Below are 18,727 nucleotides of genomic sequence, written 5' to 3'. Positions count from 1 at the left end.
CATGCTCTCAGGTAGCAACCTGTGACTGGGTAAAGCATTGTGCAAAAATGCAGTGCCACATTAGCACACCTTTTTTTTTCTGTGCTCCATCTAGAGCAGTATTTGTGCATAGTAACAGACTGCCAGACCCATGCAGCTTTCTGGAGCCAGTCCTGCTATAATTCTGGGTTCAAGGTTCCCTTTTAGAGCTTCTGTGTAGTAAATGTTCTTCCTAAGAGAGAGTCACCAGGCAGAAAAAAGATACAGGTATTTCCACAGGCAAACAGCACTCCCTTGTAGACTGCCCACAGTGCATAAGCGGTTACTGTTGGGTCAAGGGGAAGGAGCCAAAACTCAAAGAGTGTTTTTCTGTCCTTGTTTTCAAATATATGTATTGTTGTAATTCAATGGGAGACAGTAGCAAGTTCGAGTGAGATGTGGCTGTTCCTCCATTTGTCCTCCTGTAAACTGTTCATTGTTTTCAGCACTGCAGTGGGAGCACAAAAAGTGGGATGCCATGAGAAGTGGACCTAAGGAAAGGAATTGGGCATAATGCTGTGGCTTTCACTAGTCATTTTGTTGCTACTCTCTCCCTAGGAACGTTTGTATCTGCTTTCACCGTGCTGTGTGGAGCTCGGACCGACCTCCCTGACAGGCACATGTGTTGTGTCTTCTGGCTGAACATTGCTGCAGCTCTTATCCAGATCCTGACAGCAATCGTGATGGTTGGCTGGATTATGAGTATATTTTGGGGGATGGACATGGTCATTCTTGCAAGTAAGTACAATGCACTCACCTCCCAACTTCTCCCCTCAGTGGCTGTGTTTCTGGGTCCCTGCTGATGTCCCTGTAAACCATTGGACTGCACTGTAGGGAAGAAGAGCCGCAAGATGGGCTCTGCAGGTCCATAAGAAACACAGTAGACAGAGGAATTGCTGGGAGGCAGCTGAGTTGGCCCTCTGACACATCTGCATGAGTCTTCCATCCTGACATATGTGTTACGATTGTCCTTTCCCCGTTATAAAATGAAAAGTGCAGAAAGCGATGGTGCCCCTGGACTGTGAACACTGCTGCCTGGGGCCCCTTCTGCCCTGGTTGCATCTGTGTGCATGTTTGAACAAGAAAGACCTTTCTCCCTTGCAGCTCTAGCTGCGTCTCTGTGGTTGGTGAGACATTCCCACAAGGCCAGTTCTGCTCCCAGGGGGTGTGCAGGACCAAGTGTCCCCATAAAAGTCCTGGGGACTCTCCTGGACCCTCCTTCCTTCCTAGAATACATTTACCAAAGGGTTTTTCACATGTTTCACGAAGTTCTCAGGCCGAACGGGACTGTTAACTAGAAGGATTTCCTCTACACTTTTTAAGGAGACTCTGAAACATTAGTCTAGGGGAAAAAGAGAGGAAACCTTTTTTAAACATGCATCATTTACATCACTCAGCTAACTATATATTACTGATCTAGAATACAAGCTCTGTAATATTTGCTGCTGAAGACATTCACTGGTGAAAAATCTTGCTCCATTTTGCTCCATACTGAGTTAAAGGCCATCCTCAAGCTGAGCAAACAGATATTAAAAACTTGAACATAAGCAAGGCAAAAGGCTTTCCTCAGGACAAAGGTAGCACTGCCCTTTATTTTTCCCTGCAAACTGCCTGCCAAGTTTCCTCTCAGATATATCTGCAGAGCAGGTGTAGCCCAGGTTATTTCTGAAGATAAATTGTGAATCGATGTACATTGTGATGTGTCTTGAAGAACCTGCCCAATTTGTGTGTAACCCCATAATTATGTGTTTGTAATCATATGCTCTTCTGCTATTCCTCTGCTGGAGAGCCTCTGTGTTCAGTTCACTGTCTGGCAGGAGACGGTTCTGCAGTTATTGCAGGACAGGCAGGAGAGGATCTGTCCAGATAAAGAGCTACAGCTGAAACTCTGACTTGTATTTCTCCAAAGTCCTGTTCATGTATGTCCTCTGGGTAGAGGGGCTGGGGCTCATGAGGGTCTTACTGGTTTTCTAGTTTGGTTGCTGGGGAACACCACTCAGCCTCGAAGCTGTTCCCCATACCTGTCTGGATCCAAATAGTTTGGGAGGCAGAAGGGTGAGTGAGCAGTGTGTGGTGGGGAAACTCAGGCCAAGAGGCCTTCAACTACAGCAACCATATTTTGTCGTGGCCCCTCTGGTGGCAGTAGAGAAGGCTAAGAGGAGTCAACACATCTTGTAAGCTGCTGTAAGTCATCTGACAAGTAGCAGCCCTTGGCAACTGGATCAAACAGCCCTGCCAGATCCAAAATGGTTTGGGTTTTTTTCATATTTTGTTCTCACGTTTAAACGGAAAAAAAAAAAAGTAGTAACTCAAAAAGGAAACAAAATTTCAAGTGCAAGAAACAAGGCATTTCATTTGAAAACACTGCCAGGAAACAGTTTGCTTTAGTTGGGTTTTCTTTGTGTACAAACAAACAACTTGATACACTGGACAGAAATTTTATACTGTTGCAACTTGAACCTGCATGCAGGTGTGAAATAGTTAAAAAAGTAGCAAACTACTGCTCACCTCTAGTCTTCCTCACCTTAGAACAGCCGATTCCATGCATCCTCATGAGGGTGCCGTATGATTTCAGCCAGGGCTTCAGCTTTCTGAGGGATGAGTGCCTCGCTCCTTGGATTAGGGCTGCCTGTCTATTAGCTGGTTGAGAGCTGTGTGGGAGTTAGCGATGCTCATTGCAGTTTTTCATCTTCCAGTGCTCAGCTATTAGAAGGTGGAGGCTACACTGAGGGGAGGGCTTTGGGGATAATGTCATACTGTCTTTAATGAGATGAAACTAAAACTACCTGAAAGGAGGTTGTAGAGAGGTGGGTGCTGTTCTCTTCTCCCAAGTGAGAGGTGATAGGACAAGAAGGAATGGCCTCAAGTTGTGCCAAGGGAGGTTCAGATTGGACATTAGAAAAAACTTCTTCACTGAAAGGTTTATCGGGCACTGGAACAGTCTTGCCAGGGAGGTGATTGAGTCCCCATCCCTGGAGGTATTTGAAAGACAAGTAGATGAAGTGCTTAGGGATATGATTTAGTAGTGGACAGGTATGGTTGGACTTGATATCTTAAAGGTCTTTTCCAACCTAGTGATTCTACAATTCAATAAAAAGGAGAAGAATTATAGGCAAATCAGGTATACTTCAATTCCTGGAAGAAGTAATCAAACAAGTGACTTGCATGCATTTAGAAAATAAAAATCATCAAGGCCAGCCTGGGTTTGTCCAGAGCAAGCTGTATTAGACTGACTTGATTCCCTTCTGTGGTAGAGGGATTAATTTTATGTGGCGGTGGTGATGGTCAGCCATCCCTCTGGACTTCCAGGCACTGATATCATCTCACACAGTGTTACGACCAGCAAGCCAGGAAGACGTGGCCTAGGTGAAAATGTGCTTGAGAACTGTTCTCTAAATGCATGTCTCCTGGAAAGCTATAAGGAGAGGTGTGTTGAATGTTCTCTCCTGAATCCAATTCTGTTCACTATTTTCATTCCTAGCTTGATGATGGAATGGAGGAGGGCTTTATGAATCCCGCACCACTGGTGGCTGCAAGGATGACAGGCACAGTGAGGGCGGTGTCTGGATTCAAGCAAATTGAAGAAATGGTCTCAAAAAAAAATAATGCTTCTCAGCAGAGACAGGTCCAAGACACTAAGGAAGGAGTAATCAACTGCATAAATACATGTTAGGGAACATCTTGTTTTTCAGACACTAACTGATCCCCTCACCTTTCCTGGCCACGTGTAAAGCTGCAGCAAGGCTTGCAGCCAGCTTTGGAGGTTGTATTTCTTATGGATCACCTGGAGAGAATCCAAAGGACCGTGAGACAGCAGGCAATGAAAAAGTTCATTGAGAAAGTAAATGTGAGAGAGCAGCAGTTTAGCCTGACAGACTTAAAATAACAGAAGGAAATATCTGTGTAGAACTTAAGAAACATTTTTCCTCTAGTAAGGTAAAAATTATGAAGACTTGGCATGTGAGGATCTGCCCTCTCTTGTCACTGGTCGACCCCGAGAACAAGTAGACCCACACCTGTCAGAAGCAAGGTGGGACATGAGAAGAGACTGACTGACCCCAGGGGTTTCCATCCAGTTCTCATCTCCTGTAAGGTGCCCTTTTGCCAGCTATGTCCCAGAGGAAAGATTAATTGAATGCAGTTTTTCTGTTGCAATTAATTACTTTTAGCAACACAATGGCATGGAGCATTTTCTCTGCTAATTTAAATGAATTGCCAGCTGGCTCCATTAAATGCCACAGATATCTTCTTTAAGCAGCCATATGGCTTTGGGAACCATCATTTGCTTTACCTGCTGTCTGAAGACAAAGGTAGATTAAAAAGAAGCACTTAATTTGTTTGCAAAGAAAATATCTGGACTCTCCCCTGGCTGCTGCAAATATCCAGCTGCCCTTGGTGGTGGCTTATCAGAGCTGCTGTACCATGCTGTCCTCAAACCCCTTGTCACAGCTGCGGGCATGAGGCATGGAGCTACACCACAGCTAATTAGCTGGCCAAGGCCAACTGGAAAATGAGTCCCCAAGGCTTTCTGGGCAAGTTTCCCTCTGCTAAAGGCACATCTTGTCTTCAGGCCGTGTAACACACACATCTTCATCAGCTGCATCATGCAGAATGAATGCAGAGGAGCAGCCTTTCCAGGAATTTCCTAACTGTTCACGCTTCATTTTGTGCCATTTCTTGATAGAAGTAGTACAGAAATCAAGATGGTACTGTGTCCCATTGAAGTGGCTTAGGGCACACAAGTCAGAGCCTGTTTGTCCAGCCATTGTTTCACCTCTAATGAACACAGCCAAGAAATCAAGCCTTGTTTCTGAAGTAAGCCCTCGCTCAGCTTCTGGCCTCTGAATTAACAACTGCACCTATGGATGTGGCTGCACCTATGAAAGGGCAAACCATTGCTTGTGGTTTCAGAAGATGGAGACTCTTGCTGCAGCCCCTGCTTCTGTAGTGGGCAGCCGACTCTCAGGGACTGATTACCTGTAATCATGCCCCACTCCTCTGCTAATTACAGTGTTCAGACCTTGCCAGAAGCAGCAGCAGCAGATGATTGCATGGTTACTGTATGCTTGGTCTCTGAAAGGCTTAGGAAGGCATCACTGACCCTCTCTTCTCTGCAGAACCCCTGCTAGGGCAGGTAACAGAGCTGCCCTGCAAAGGAAAGAGAGCAGAAAGCACTTGAGAGACTCAGAAGAGAACAACATCCTAAACCAGCTGGTAACTCTTCATGAAATGAGGGAAATTTTGTGGACAAATTGCCTGCTTAGACCTGTCATGGGGTTTTTTACATCTAAATATAGTCACCTCACAAATTATGCCTGAGGAAAGTAGTTAAAATAACCTTTCTTGCAGTTTCTTACCAAATGCTACAGTAGGGTAAGTTCTTAAAATATTGTAGAAATGTTAGAAACCTCCAGTTTACAGTATGCAGCCAGACTGAGGCATGCTGCAGTTCTGAATTATCTGTGGGCATCTCAGTTATCTGTTGCAAACTCAGCACTGCCAAAAAAACCCATTAGATGTAGTTTTCCCAGCTCTCAGACCATGAATGGCACGCCAGATGCCATCCGGTACACTGTGACACCTTGTTTGTCACCTTCCTTCAGCAGTTCCCCTTCAGTCAAACCCACAAGACAACAATGTCATGTAGGAAAGTGTGTGTGGGAACATTGTTCAGAGGTGTTAGTTCATTCAGCCTGTCTGGCTCAAGGCGCTGGAAAGGAGATGAGGATTCCCCTATCCTCTATAAATAAGATCCTCAAATGAAATGACCCACTTCAAGCACAAGGATTTTAAATAATGTTTAGCCCTGGTGTGGATGCCTGATGATAGAGCAATTGTTCTCTGTTTTTTTCTGCAGACCCAAATTATTTGTTCTTTTCTGGTTCTCCATGTCTTTTGGATATATCAGCTACAGTTACATTTCTCCCTCTCTCTTTCTTTCATGTTCCTTTGCCTCCTTTTATTCACCATCAAAGTTTCACAAGGTAAGTTTGTTTCTGTTCTTCCTCCTCCTCCACTGCGTGGCAGCTCCCCACAGAGTGCAGCAAGTGCTCGATCTGGGCAATCCATTAGGAATTCATTTTGGCCAGCGCTGCCTGCTCCCGGCCTAAGTCCAGCTGTATGCCTCTACATGTGCGTGTCTGCCTCTCTGTATCTGTCCTATGGCTGCACAGCCTTGGGGACATGTTCTCCACACAGCACCGAACTGCCCCTCGGGCTGCCCCCGGTGCACCTTGAGAGCAGGGCAGGGAAACATTTCAGCCTTGAGAGTATCCTGAGTCCACCTTCTGCATGAACCAAGTCCCCATAGGACAGCATGTGCACAGACTGTTTTCTTATTTCCCAAATCTTACTTGTACTGGTTTGCACAGAACTGCAATTTCAAGCGAACTTGATTGAATCAGCAATTTTCTGTGCAGATTCTCAAACTGAATTTTGATCCCAGAGCTGTCTGCTTTACAGAACCACACCTTAACTGTATTGCAGGCATGCTAATGTAAAGATACTTCATACAGAATAGCTATTACTATGCACGAAATGCAATAATTGTTTTCATATATAACTATTTAATAAATTAAACCTGAAGTGTTTTAGTAAACAAGTTTAGCATAGGACAGGTCATCTTTTAGCTTACTTTTGTTATGTAGAGACAGATACAGGTAGTTGGCTTCCAGCCAGCTTCAAAACTGATAGCAGGACTAAAAGGAATTCTATTACGTCTTAATAAAAGGCATGACTATGCAAGCAAGTTACTGTAAGCATAACCTGGATCACTTACTTTAGCTAAGGATTTATGGCCTACCCCAACTGTCTGGTCCGTGTGGTTTGTTGTTTGGTTGTTTTTTTACTGTGCTCCTCAAACAGACTGATGCTGTAGACAAGCCTATGTTACAGGTTTCCAATCAGCTCATCTAACCTTCAAAGCCGACTCATGCTTAGAACATAAACGCATAAGGAATCATCATTTTTCCCCCTTGAAAAAGCTGTTTGGCAGCAATGTAATACAGGGTAATACATGCTGATAAATCTCATTAATCTCCTCCTCCATTCCTTGTGCTCGCTTAGCAGCAGGAGACCCAGACTGCCAAGGCTGGGTGAATGCATGGATTTTTTAAGAGTACAGCAAAATTTATTTGCCAGGGCCAATTCTTAGTTCAGCAAGGACTAAGGTAAGTCCCTTAAAGATAAGTGTTGTGGCATTTGCAGGTATTTTGCATTCAGCTTTTTTTTTAAGGGACTTACAAAAGCTCAATGTAAGATTTGGAAAGAAATATTAAAAAGCGTCAATGGAAAGGTGTTCAAAGAGTTAGATGTTCTTCTGAGATGTGGAGTTTCAGACTCATTTGAAATTCAAAATATAAAAGAGACACTCTACTGCTGTTATTTAAACAAAAACAGGGTTTTAAGAGGTTTCTAGTGTGAAGATCATCACTGGTGCAGGTAATGACAGTTTGTTTGCTTCTTTAAAAAGGAAATCTTTTGCACTGATACTATTGTAATAACAATCCCAGCTTCTCTTCAAAAGAAAGCGGGTAAAGTTTCTGGTACAGTCATTACAATCACCTAGGAAAACATTTAAAAAAACAGTATTTTTCTCTTACCCTGTGTCAGCACAAGAGCTATGGGTGCTCTTCCCTGCTCTACCCTCACCAGGGGAAGGAGCCCTCCCCTGTGGGATTTGCAGCCTCCCCTCAACCACTGTGTATGGGATAGCAAGTGAAGTGAGGTCCCAGTTCCCAAGGAGCTGTGACAAGCAGCAGGACAGGCTGCTTTAGCCCTTGCAGCATCCATACAGCTGCAATGCAGTGGGGCCCAGGCGTGGGCCAACACAGAGCCCCTCTGAAAGTTTTGCTGCCTTGGTTAGGAGGTGCACTAGAACCCATGGCTGGGGGAAGAGGAGAAAGGGTGGAGGGGGATGGATCTGAGCCTTTTCCCTGTGCAATTAATTTTGCTGCTGGAAAACTCCTTGTTTTCCACTCCTGATGGACAGCTCCTGAGCCCCAACAAAAGAACATCTGTTTCTCCTGGACTGGAGTAAGGCGAGTGCATAACAAGACAGTGAGAATATCATTAGGGAAAGGGCCCATGGAGGAATCCTGAGGTCTGTGTTTGAACTCTGACTTGTCAGCCTGTGATTAAAAGTGTCCCACTTCTCCTCCAAGAGATGTTTTGTTCACCTTGCAAACCACAGTGCAAATCGACTGCCTCTAGAGAGCTCTGTTAGCGAAAGCCAGCACAGGTACTAAAATATGGATAGAGGAAATCAGCTTCTTCTTCTTCCTAGCAGTCCTCTGGAAGGCTGAGGTTCAGATGTAGGTCTCAAGTAGAGGTGCAGGTGCATCAAGTGCATGACCAGCAACCTGCCAGGACAGCCCTTGGGAACAGTGATGTCTCTGGAGCAGTGTATAAGGGCATACATTTCCTGCAGAAAAACATGCTCTGATACTGAATAATTTAGGCAGAAGATACAGCTTTTCCACAAAGGGTTTAGGTTAGTGGGCTGTACTGGAATTGGTGGCCACCGATACCTACTGTGCCTTTATAACCAGTTCAGGCAGACATGCCTCTGCCCATGCCGGGACTAGTGGCAGACAGGGACCATAGCAGCAAGGCCACCAGCAGCCCCATTGTCCTGTCTAGGAAGGTGGTTGCACCCTGTGGCTGGGTGAGGCAGCTGTTGACTAAAGCAAGGTATGGTGGCTTGTGGGCCTGCCTATTCTCCTACTTGGTTTGCTCTCACCAACGGTTCTTGTTAGGACTTAAAACTAATCATGTTCCCTTCCCCTCCTTCCTCACAGGCTACAAGGAACAGGAGATCCCACAGCAGCTGTAGTGGCTAAAACAAGTATGGTCACAGAAACACGTCGAGAAATTTCCTTTGGCAGCTGTGGGCCACAGATCCTTTCATTACCCTTTGTCTTTCTTCTTCCTTTTTTCTTTCCTTCTGTTTGAACCTCGTTCATCTGCCTGTCCAGCGGAACGGAGATGCAGAGCAGCCGATGGAGACTTGCACTGATCCCACTGAGCAACAGAGATGGGGCAAGCACGGCATGGGTCAGGACTGGCCCCAGCCAACACACTTTGGGTGGCTGAGAAGAAGAATGCCTGGAGAAGGAGACATCCCTGGCAAAGTTGGCGTCTAAGCAGGCAGCTGAGCTGAGCCAAGCAAGCAGGAAATGCTACTTTCTCTTTCCTCCAAGGGGGAAGTAGCTGAAGATGTTTTGCCTCCGCTTTAGGCTTACTGTTAGAGGAAACTAGCTGTGAACATCAGATGCCAAGGAGATATTAATAGCTCTATGTACAGAATGTGAAAGCAAACAAACGGTACTTTTTTTGCCCCACCCCAAGAGTCCATCCTTGACCGTTACACGGTAGCGGAGGGCTCAGCCCAGCCTCCTCTGCTGTCTGTGTATATATGATGGTCAATGAAGCTCTATCCTTGCAGATGTCTTGAGAAATATGCTTGCTGTAAATCTTATTGTACTGCCGAACTCACTGAGGCCTTCCCCTGCTTCCATCCACTGGCACCATGCAAAAACCAGCCCTCCCACTGGCCTTTGGGGAGACTTTATCTACCAAGGGACCTGTGCCCGGCAGCACCTTGCCTCTAGGGTAGTGCGTGTAACCACATACTGTCAAGAAGCTTTTCCTCCAGTTCCCCGGAAAGGGCTTTGCTGGAAGCGTCTCCATGATTTGGAAAGGGATCCCCTTACATTGTGGTGTGTGTTCCCAGTTGAAGCAGCATCCCAGTTCTGCTTCCCCATGGTAAGTTCCCGAAGCTTGAAAAAAATAACCTTGTCCTAACCAGGTGCTTGGTAGCAGTCGTGGTTGAAAGGCCCATGGCCAATTGGGGTATGGCTGCATTTTCCTGGTTTGAGTAAGTGAAGTACAGAGTTAAATTGGACATCCAGGTGGAGTGATCACTCTGCTCCTGGCTGGTGTTTCAGTAGGGTAAGAGGAGCTCAGCCAGGAGATAGTAGTGGCAGCACCTGGATGCTTTTCTATTCCTTAAAGGTGGTAAGAGGAACTCTGCTGAAAGAGGGCAAAACAAGGCTGGTTGCCTTGCCTAGGGAAGGTCCTCCTAGCAAGAGGAGCTTCACACAAACCCCCTGCTAAAACTGTGAGCCACCCAAGTGTGACAGAGCTGAGACCCGCTTCCAGGGCTACAAAGACGATCAGAGGGCTGGAGCACCTTCCCTACAAGGACAGGCTGAGAGAATTGGGCCTGTTCAGCCTGGAGAAGAGAAGGTTCGGAGGAGATGTTATAGTGACATTCCAGTACCTGAAGGGGTTGTACAGGAAAGCTGGAGAGGGGCTATTCATAAAGGTTTGTGGGGTTAGGACTAGGAGGAGCAGGTATAAACTGGAGAGGGGCAGATTTAGACTGGGCATTAGGAAGAATTTCTTCACTATGAGAGTGGTGAGACACACCACGGAAGTTGTGGATGTCCCATCCCTGGAGGTGTTCAAGGCCAGGCTGTATGGGGCCTTGGGCAGCCTGATTTAGTGGGATGTCCCTGCCCATGGCAGGGGGTTTGGAACTAGATGATCTTTAAGGTCCCTTCCAACCTTAACTCGTCTATGATTCTATGATTCCAGCCCTTTGCTCTTGCAGAAGCATGGCTAGTGGGCAAGGGGATAGCAGCAAACCCTGCTGCCATAAGAGATCTTGGCCTCTCCTAGCATGACAATTTGCTTTTAAGGCAACTTTTCATTTTCCATACAAATCAGATCTTGTCAGTTAAAAAAACTTGTTGCACAGAGAACTGAGAAGTCAAACAGCAGCAAGTCCCCATAGCATGCAGGTCTCCTTGTCTGACCATCTGCAAGTAGAAAGCGCAGAAATGCCTGCCCGGCTTCAAAAACACCCAGCTGTGTGTTTTGTGTTTAACCCTCCAAAGCATCATCAGGGTATACTGAGCAGGACAGTCACTTGCTGAGGGTGGAGGAGGGACCTGCACTAGTTAGGGTGCCTGTCTGTGATCCCCCAGGGAGCTGGTGGGGTAGGAAGCTCCTTTAGTGGTTACACCAGCAGGACACATGGCTTGGCCTCGCTGCAGCCCCACACACTCTCCTGACAACTGGAAACCCACTGTCTTTGATGCAGGACTGTTCCTCCTGGAAAGTTTCCTACTTGCCCAACACCCACACTTTGCTGTGAGCCCACAGCCTGCGTAAAGCAGGCACCAATGCCTCGCTGTGCTTCTTCCAGCTCATGAACTCCTTCTCCAGGGCTAATGATAAACCACAATTCACAGTCCCAGTTAACTTGCAACAGGACAGGACCTATCCAAACCATGTATGTTTATCCAGTGCAGTGAAAAAGCTGATGACCAGCTTTTTCACTCCACCCTTCAATGACTGTGTACTATAAAAAGCCTTGGGCTGCCTGAACAGAAGAAGTGGGCAGAGTCAAGAGCCTTGGGAGCACCAGCCTTCACTGTAAGCCTGGAAAACTGCTGGCTTGTGCACTTGCCCTGATCTCAGTAGCCTTAATCAGAAGAACAAATGGAACTCATATAGTAAGGATGCAAATTTGTAACACAAACAACCCATTGTAAATTTTATCAAATCAGACTTAGGGCAGAGCAATGTATTTTGCAGACATTCTCTTTGTGCATGTGTGGGTACTACCTAGTGTTTGAGTGTAGCTTGCCTGAGCTAACACACTCAGCTAAATACCTGCAAAACTGCACAAGCCCCGTGGAGCACATGTTCTGCAGTGCACACAGGCTATAGGAGATGTGTTTAAACTGGCTCTTCGGCACATGCTTAGCAAGAAGAGGGGAAACAAGTCAAGGCAAAATGGATTTGTGGAAGACCCTTCAGATTAAGTTTAAAGCAATATTTCACAAGTCCTAGCTGAATAGTAACAGTAATCCCCTGCATCTGTACATGATAGACAGAAATCATTATCCGTGTTGTACAGCTGAGAAACAGCAATATGCAGTGAGGTTAAATTACCAAACTCCAAAGCAAACCCATGGCAGAACCTGAAAAGAAATAGCAGGGATAACAAATCAGAGTTCATTTACTTCCTTTGCTGAATCACAGCTGGATCCAGCTCATCTTTTATGGTCACCCCAAGAAGCCCACGGATATGTTAATGTGCTGCTTCACCTGGTACAAACAGCTCAAGCAAGGCTTTAGGGCTTGATTAATAACTCAAGCTGCATTTCTCTTACCTCTCACCCTGAACAGTGGCTCATACCGCTGTGCTGGCCAGCCAGAAACGTATTTAGCAACTACTTGTACTGAAATGGGGGTGCTGAGCACAGATTTTTGAGCTTCTCCTCAGAAAGCAAAGGTCCATAACGTGGTGTAAACAGGAAAACTTCTCATTTGTAATTTTGTAATCTTCCTTATTGTAGAGGAAGATGGATTAAAACCATCATGTTTTAGACACATGTAGGCCACACAACACAGGCAGCAGTGCGTGTCAGTGGGTGCCCCTTTGTTAACCAAAGTGCTCAAGGGGAAAAATAACGGAGTTATCCTGCCACAATGCAGTGGTGTTACCTTGCTTTGCAGAAGAGAGTCTTGCAAGGCAGCAGAACTTTGAAAAGTCAACTCCTAGTGGTGGAAAAATGAAACCTAAGAGACATCTGACAACTGCGTTAAAGCAAAGGGAAGAGTTCCTCAAGATTATCATTGCCGCAGCAACCACCAGAAGGATTTGTACTCATTATGGTCAACAATTCCAACTCTCCTTGACCATTTCTACCAACAGGACCAGTTAAGAGGGTGGTCTCTCAGTGACCTGTGATGTAGCATCTGCAGCTGTGCCTTGCAGGACTGTACAGTTGTTACAGAATTGAGATTCAGTATTTGCTGTGAGACAGAGAAGCTCTGCTCCTGCATTTCTCACCTGGGGAAAACAGGATCCTAACTAGGAGCAAACAGGGAAACAGTAGCACAGCTGGAAAACACCCTTACAGACTGCTGCTGTGATTGATGGGAGGTCTTTTATTGAGGTTTGTAACTAGTCATCAAGCCACAAAAACAACCTGCTAGTTCAGCCGCAGCAAGCGAGATGATCCAGACCAATGGTTACCCCTCACATCTGCCAAAACAGAAGAGCCAATTCAAGCACAATCTCTAAATGCTGCCTGAGCATTGAGTTAGTTGTGCTGTGGCCTTGGGATGGATATGCAGGAGCCTTTGCAGACATGGTTAACAAGTTCCCCTAAGCCAGCAGGTGGAGGTGTTGAAAAGTTACCAGGCAAAACCTTTGAGTGCACACGTTCTGGAACAGGAGCAGCCAAGAGTGGCTTAAGAACAACTTGTTCTGGTGCCTGTGAAGATAGATTAACTTTTAGAAGATGGATTTAAACTTTTAGTGGGCAGCTGGTGCAGGAATTCTCAGTTTGGGGAGTGTTAAACAAGCTGACGTTTCACTGGGCTTTAAACTGCCAAAAGTCATGTGTCCTGTAGCATCAGATGTCATACCAGCAGCAGATGCCCCATCCCAGAGACTCAGCTCCCATACACAATGTCCCCATGCAACATATAGTGGCAGGATTCACTCCTTATCAGCATCACCAGGGTTTTGCTGGCCTTTCAGGCCACATTTGGTGCTGTCTGTCCCTGTACTCTAGTAAGGAAAGGAAAATCAGATAAGCTGGGGAAGGGCTTATATGGAAGCCCCATAAAGTTTTCCCATCCCCAGGACTGCTCTGGGTCTACTAGAGAGAATTGCTTCACTTACGTCTGTGTGCTGGCTACATTTATTGCATGAGTGAATTTGGGTCCAGCAACATTGTGCAGGAGAGGTATGGGATTTATAATTTACTTTCAGGTTTTGCTCTATAATTTTTTTCTTATTTTTGACCTTTTTATCATATTGGTGAAGCTGAGAAAGCAGCCAACACACCACTCTGGAGGCTCCAAAATCTGCCAAATGGATACCCAGGGCAAAAGGCCATATTTCTGCCTGTCACAGGGATTTGCTTAGTTGATTTTAATTAGCACGAGATAGATTTCCATACTCTGCCTTAGGACAGAAGCAGCTTTATAGATTTGCCTTGCCAGGATGAAGCACCAAATTGCCTTTTCCCCAGAACTGCCCTACTGCAGTAATATTGATGATTAAAAACCTCTGCTTTTTTTCCAGTAGTCCTGATTTAAACCAGTACCCTCAAGCTCCCCTCAGCCCAGATGTGTACAACAGCATGCTGTCATGCAATGGTGAGCCCCTGAGCCTGATTTCAGGTCTCCCTGTAGCAAGTAGTAGGAAGATATGGGCTGCAGTAAGCTCAGAGCCTAAGCTGCAGGAGAAGGGTGGAGAAGCATAGGGGACATATGAGATTTCAAATCTTAGTGGTCTACAATTTGTGGTGCCCACTATTCATGCACTGGTGAGAAAAATCATGCAGTGAAAACACAGATATGAGTGTTACTTTGGAGCTTTCCCCCTCAGCAATGCCTATCTTTCTCTTTAGAGCCAAGATAATCACCCAGAGATTTTACTCCTCTTTTCAGAGCATCTCAGAGAGAGGTCACCTCCTCCTGCAGATCCACCAACACTGGGGCTGGATAATTTGACTCCCACTTACAGGAGCTGTGCTGCATCGTACCACTAGCACCTGCCAACCTGTACTGCACCGCCACTGCAAACTGGCCCCCTGCCTCCTCATCAGCACAGCCAGCATACACTTGAGCTGGTCGAAAGCACAGGGCACCAGGCTATCCTGATATCATCTTCCACTTGCATAAATGCATAAAACATGTATAAATACATGTTTTGGATGCCAGTTTTACAGCTAAAGAGCAAGAGTAGGTAATGAAGAATAAATGCAATTGCTTCACCCCCATCTGCCAATAACAGTTCTGCCACTCTTCCTCAAATGTGAAAACCATGTCTCTCGATAAAAAGGGCTTTAATGAAGTAGTTCCTCAGTACTTGAACCTAGTCAGGCTGACCAGATGATTTACTACTCTTTGGAAAGCAATTCCAGGTAGGAACTAAACCAAATGTGGTTTTGAACTGTGTAGCTAGTTGTAAACCAGTTTCCTTCTGGGTCAGCCCAAGCATTTTGATATAAAGGGGGTTAATATTTTTTCTGAGTTCATTGGTGTTGCCAAATCTGTACTTAATTGTGGGAAAGGTGCTATGGAACATGGCCCCTGCACTCCTGGCCCTTTGCCTGTCTGACCACGGTTGCCGCAGAGGTTTGGCATCGCTCTCAACTGTGGCACATGCCTGGCAGTTGCAGCCGGGAAGATCAATGGGCATTTATGCTGGGAACAGATCTGGCATGCAGCTATGTGGTAGGGAGTGTTAGACATGTGAGGTGCCTCCATCTGTGCTGCATCCTGTGGCTCCTGACACATAAAGCCATATGTTCCTCCCTGCGTGCATCAGTTGTCACATATTTCATTAAAGACCTTTCAGTTCTGCTGGAAATTGGCCCTTGCCATAGTCTTGTGACACCATGGGTGTTACATTGAGCTCCATGGACAGGAAACTGAAGTCACGGTCTCGTTCTTCAGGGGGTTGTATTGTTTCACCCTTGCCTTGCCTCCTACTTGTTTTGTGGTGACCCTGCAGTTCATGTATGTGCATACACTCCAGTCAGAGTACATTTTATTACTATTCAACCCAAACTACATCACCTACAAGACACTACAAAGAGTTCATAGCCATTTAAAGCTCAGACACAAGAGGAGCTAAAATCTTGGTTAGATCCAACATTTCTCCCAGTCAAAAGCAATGGCTTCTCCCATGTGCTTGCTAACCATGGCATGATAAAACAGCCCTGTATTTTCTAGCTGACTTCTCTCCATGCTTACACGCACAATGCACGTTCAGACAGCACTACAATTTATCTTCCAAACTGGCACAGCATTTCCATCCCACTGTGGGGTGCTGTAAAAACCTAGGTGACAGTGGTATCAGCTGAGTTACAGTGAATCCCACAGGAGCCCATACCACACACAAAGCCATCCTTCCTCCTCGTCATCCATGTGCATAACTAGAGCCAGGATAAAATTCAGTCCTGCCTCTCTTGCACCCACCCACCAGCCAGAGGGAAGCAACACCCCCACATCTCCTCGACCAAACGGTGCAGTGGGATGTAAAGGCTTCGCATAGATTCTAGGACCAGCAAATAGAGAGTAACCCAATCCATCTTCTGACTCTAAGGATGCTTTCAGCAGGCAGGTCAAAAGCAATGGCATATTTGGACTTGGGATCAAAACAGGGGCTCACATCAACTGGCACTGCCTGGAGGCATGGGCAGCACTTTTCCAAATATCCAGCAAGCAAGCCCACCCTGACTTGCGTCCCCCCTTTCACCCCCAGACCATGTACAGACACAGGCACTGCTCCACAGGCTGGGAGGGAATAAGTTGTCCATCACTGTCACAAGTCCATGTTTTCCTTTGATTTGGCTGTGCTTGGGTGTGTTGGGTTTTTCCACCCTTGGAAGGAGGGAACGGGTGCTGTTTACACTCAGGTGGTGGGACCACCTTTCATTTTCATGCCAGAGCCCAAATTGAGGGGTTACAGAGGACCATCTGTATGCCTATTTATATCGTCAAGTATTGGATTGTGACTTATGGCGTTTTGATAAAACGAAAAATAAATGAAGTGTGAATTTAACACTTCCAGAAGGTACTGCACTGGCAGCACTGCAAAGGGCAATGTTTTTTTAGCCACAGATCCTTTACAAAGGGAAACAGCATCTGTAGCATCTCTCTGCCTTGCTTCTACAGATTCACCTTGCTTTTCCTTCTGAAATGGTGATTTGTAAATGGTGAGATGAGATGTCAACTGCAATATGTTAAAAAACAAGATTAAGACCAAGGTAACGATAATGATCTTTATCTTATTGTCACCCAGAGTCGTTGAGATTGACCACTTAGATATGGCAACACCTTAATGACTCTCGGTGGGATTGATCTCATCCCCCGTGGGTATGAAATGAGGTTCCACGCTTTAGCCTGCTTGTCACGTTGAAAGAATATGAATACGAATATGAAAACACCTTGGTGTATATAAAGTTCTCTGAAATCACTGTTGGGCAGAAGCACTCTGAGGACGAATCCTGAGTCTTCTCCGGCATTGTATAAAGTGTACCTGCCTTAATGGTTAAATTAAACTATTAAGCATAAGTTTCTTTGTTTCATTTCTCCTGATCCCTTATCCAACCCAAACTCCACTTTTGCAAGAGAAGCAGCTGTTTGTATATGTCCCTGCAGGATAATTCCCCAGATTCTTGTTAGAGGAAGCAGCATAGAAAACACCTCAGAGCAAAAGCATCGTTTGACAGGGAGGGCAGCTGTTAGAAATTAAAGTTTTTGCTTTTTGTTTTCTGGCTCCAGTCACCTGATCAAGTAAATAATTTTTTGCCTCTGTTTCCCTTTTTGCTTCTTTGTCCAAGTTGTTTCAAGTGTAAGATTTTTACATTAGGGAAAGTGGGTTTGAACACACTGACTGTGGGAGCTGACCTCAGAGCTTGCAGGACTGACACTATTAATACACACCAGATGAATGACATGCGATACAGACTCCCATCTAACAGAAAGCACCAGCCCTGAGCAGGCAGCAGACTGATGCTGGCGGCAGGATGAGCTGATGGGGCCAAAGATGTGCATCTCCTACTGAGCTTCATTCAGTACTGTCGGGGGTGGGATTTACTGCCTCCTGCACAGGCTTTGAGTTCAAGTTTGCAGCAGCAGCAGCTCTCCTGTCCTTTCTGGCTGCTCAGAAACACATTTTTTTCTTGAGAGGAGCAGCAGCCATGCAAGACATGTTCCCTAAGGGTAAGAAGAGAGTGAAATGAGAAACGCTGCTAGTATAAAACCGACACCAGCCACTGGGGCATCTCTCGAAGCAATAAATCTTCACACTTCACAGAGAGCCTTCTTTGCCATGCTCCACTGCCAGACAGCTTAACTTGTTGGTGGGGTCACGGGCTTGATGTACAGGAGATAGCAGCCTCGTGTCTCCAGTCGCACCATGGGAGTGGGTGAAGCAGGGTCCTAGGCATGATAGGGTTTGTCCCTGGGGTCCCAAGGTAGGCATCTCATGCTACCTGTGGAAGTGGACTGTGACTACTTCTACAGACTTAAAACCACACAGGAAAAGCACAAACCAAACCAAGAGATACCACAGGGGGGCTCTGCCCACCTTTCCCACTTGCAGGCTTTTAAAAAAAATAATTTTTTTTACACTTCAAGACAGCAAAGAACAAATTTATATTACTAAGGCCAAAGAAGAGAATAAAATGCAGACCCAAATGAGACGAGAGAGTGTAAGTCAGAAAGCTGGCCCTCAAGAGTGGCAAGAACTGTAACTCAGGGGCACTGGGGGTCACAAAGGGGTGCAGCGAGGGGAGATGCATTTCCCTAGGCTCTCATTCACGGAAACAGGACTCTACTCAGAAACAGGACACAAGCAGCATGAAGCTTTTCAACCCCCTGCTCCAGCAGGGATCCTGGATGGAGCTGATACAAAAAGTAGTTACTATTATAAAAGGTGGATTATCTTTGATTTAAGCTAAAGTAGAATTTACTTTAGGGACAGGACTAGAGGGAATGGCCTGAAGCTCCGTCAGGGGAGGTTCAGGTTGGATATCAGAAAAAAATTCTTCACAGTAAGAGTCATTGGGTACTGGAACAGGCTGCCCAGGGAGGTGGTCGAGTCGCCTTCCCTGGAGGTGTTTAAGGAACGGGTGGATGAAGTGCTTAGTGACATGGTTTAGGG

The 18,727-nt window shown here is 45.9% G+C and overlaps 1 protein-coding gene across 4 annotated transcripts in view; it reads left to right on the top strand.

The window, feature by feature from the left end:
* Positions 1-17,486, top strand: part of STUM (stum, mechanosensory transduction mediator homolog) — a 58,055-nt gene extending 40,569 nt beyond the window's left edge. Inside the window, exons 2-4 of one of the 4 annotated variants that reach the window (XR_008449126.1) lie at positions 577-756; positions 8,994-9,783; positions 14,500-17,307. Coding sequence is in view for 3 of the 4 variants with exons in the window: in XM_054062606.1 (XP_053918581.1) it covers positions 577-756; positions 5,876-6,006 (311 nt within the window). In the remaining variant the exon portion in view is untranslated. The other 3 variants (XM_054062608.1, XM_054062607.1, XM_054062606.1) reach the window with 3 other exon arrangements.
* The last annotated feature ends 1,241 nt before the right edge of the window (positions 17,487-18,727 follow it).

Source organism: Cuculus canorus, chromosome 3 (assembly GCF_017976375.1).
Source record: "Cuculus canorus isolate bCucCan1 chromosome 3, bCucCan1.pri, whole genome shotgun sequence".
NCBI classification, from domain to species: Eukaryota; Metazoa; Chordata; class Aves; order Cuculiformes; family Cuculidae; genus Cuculus; species Cuculus canorus.
Note: the sequence above shows the minus strand (reverse complement) of the source record. Positions and strands in the feature narration are given on the sequence as shown.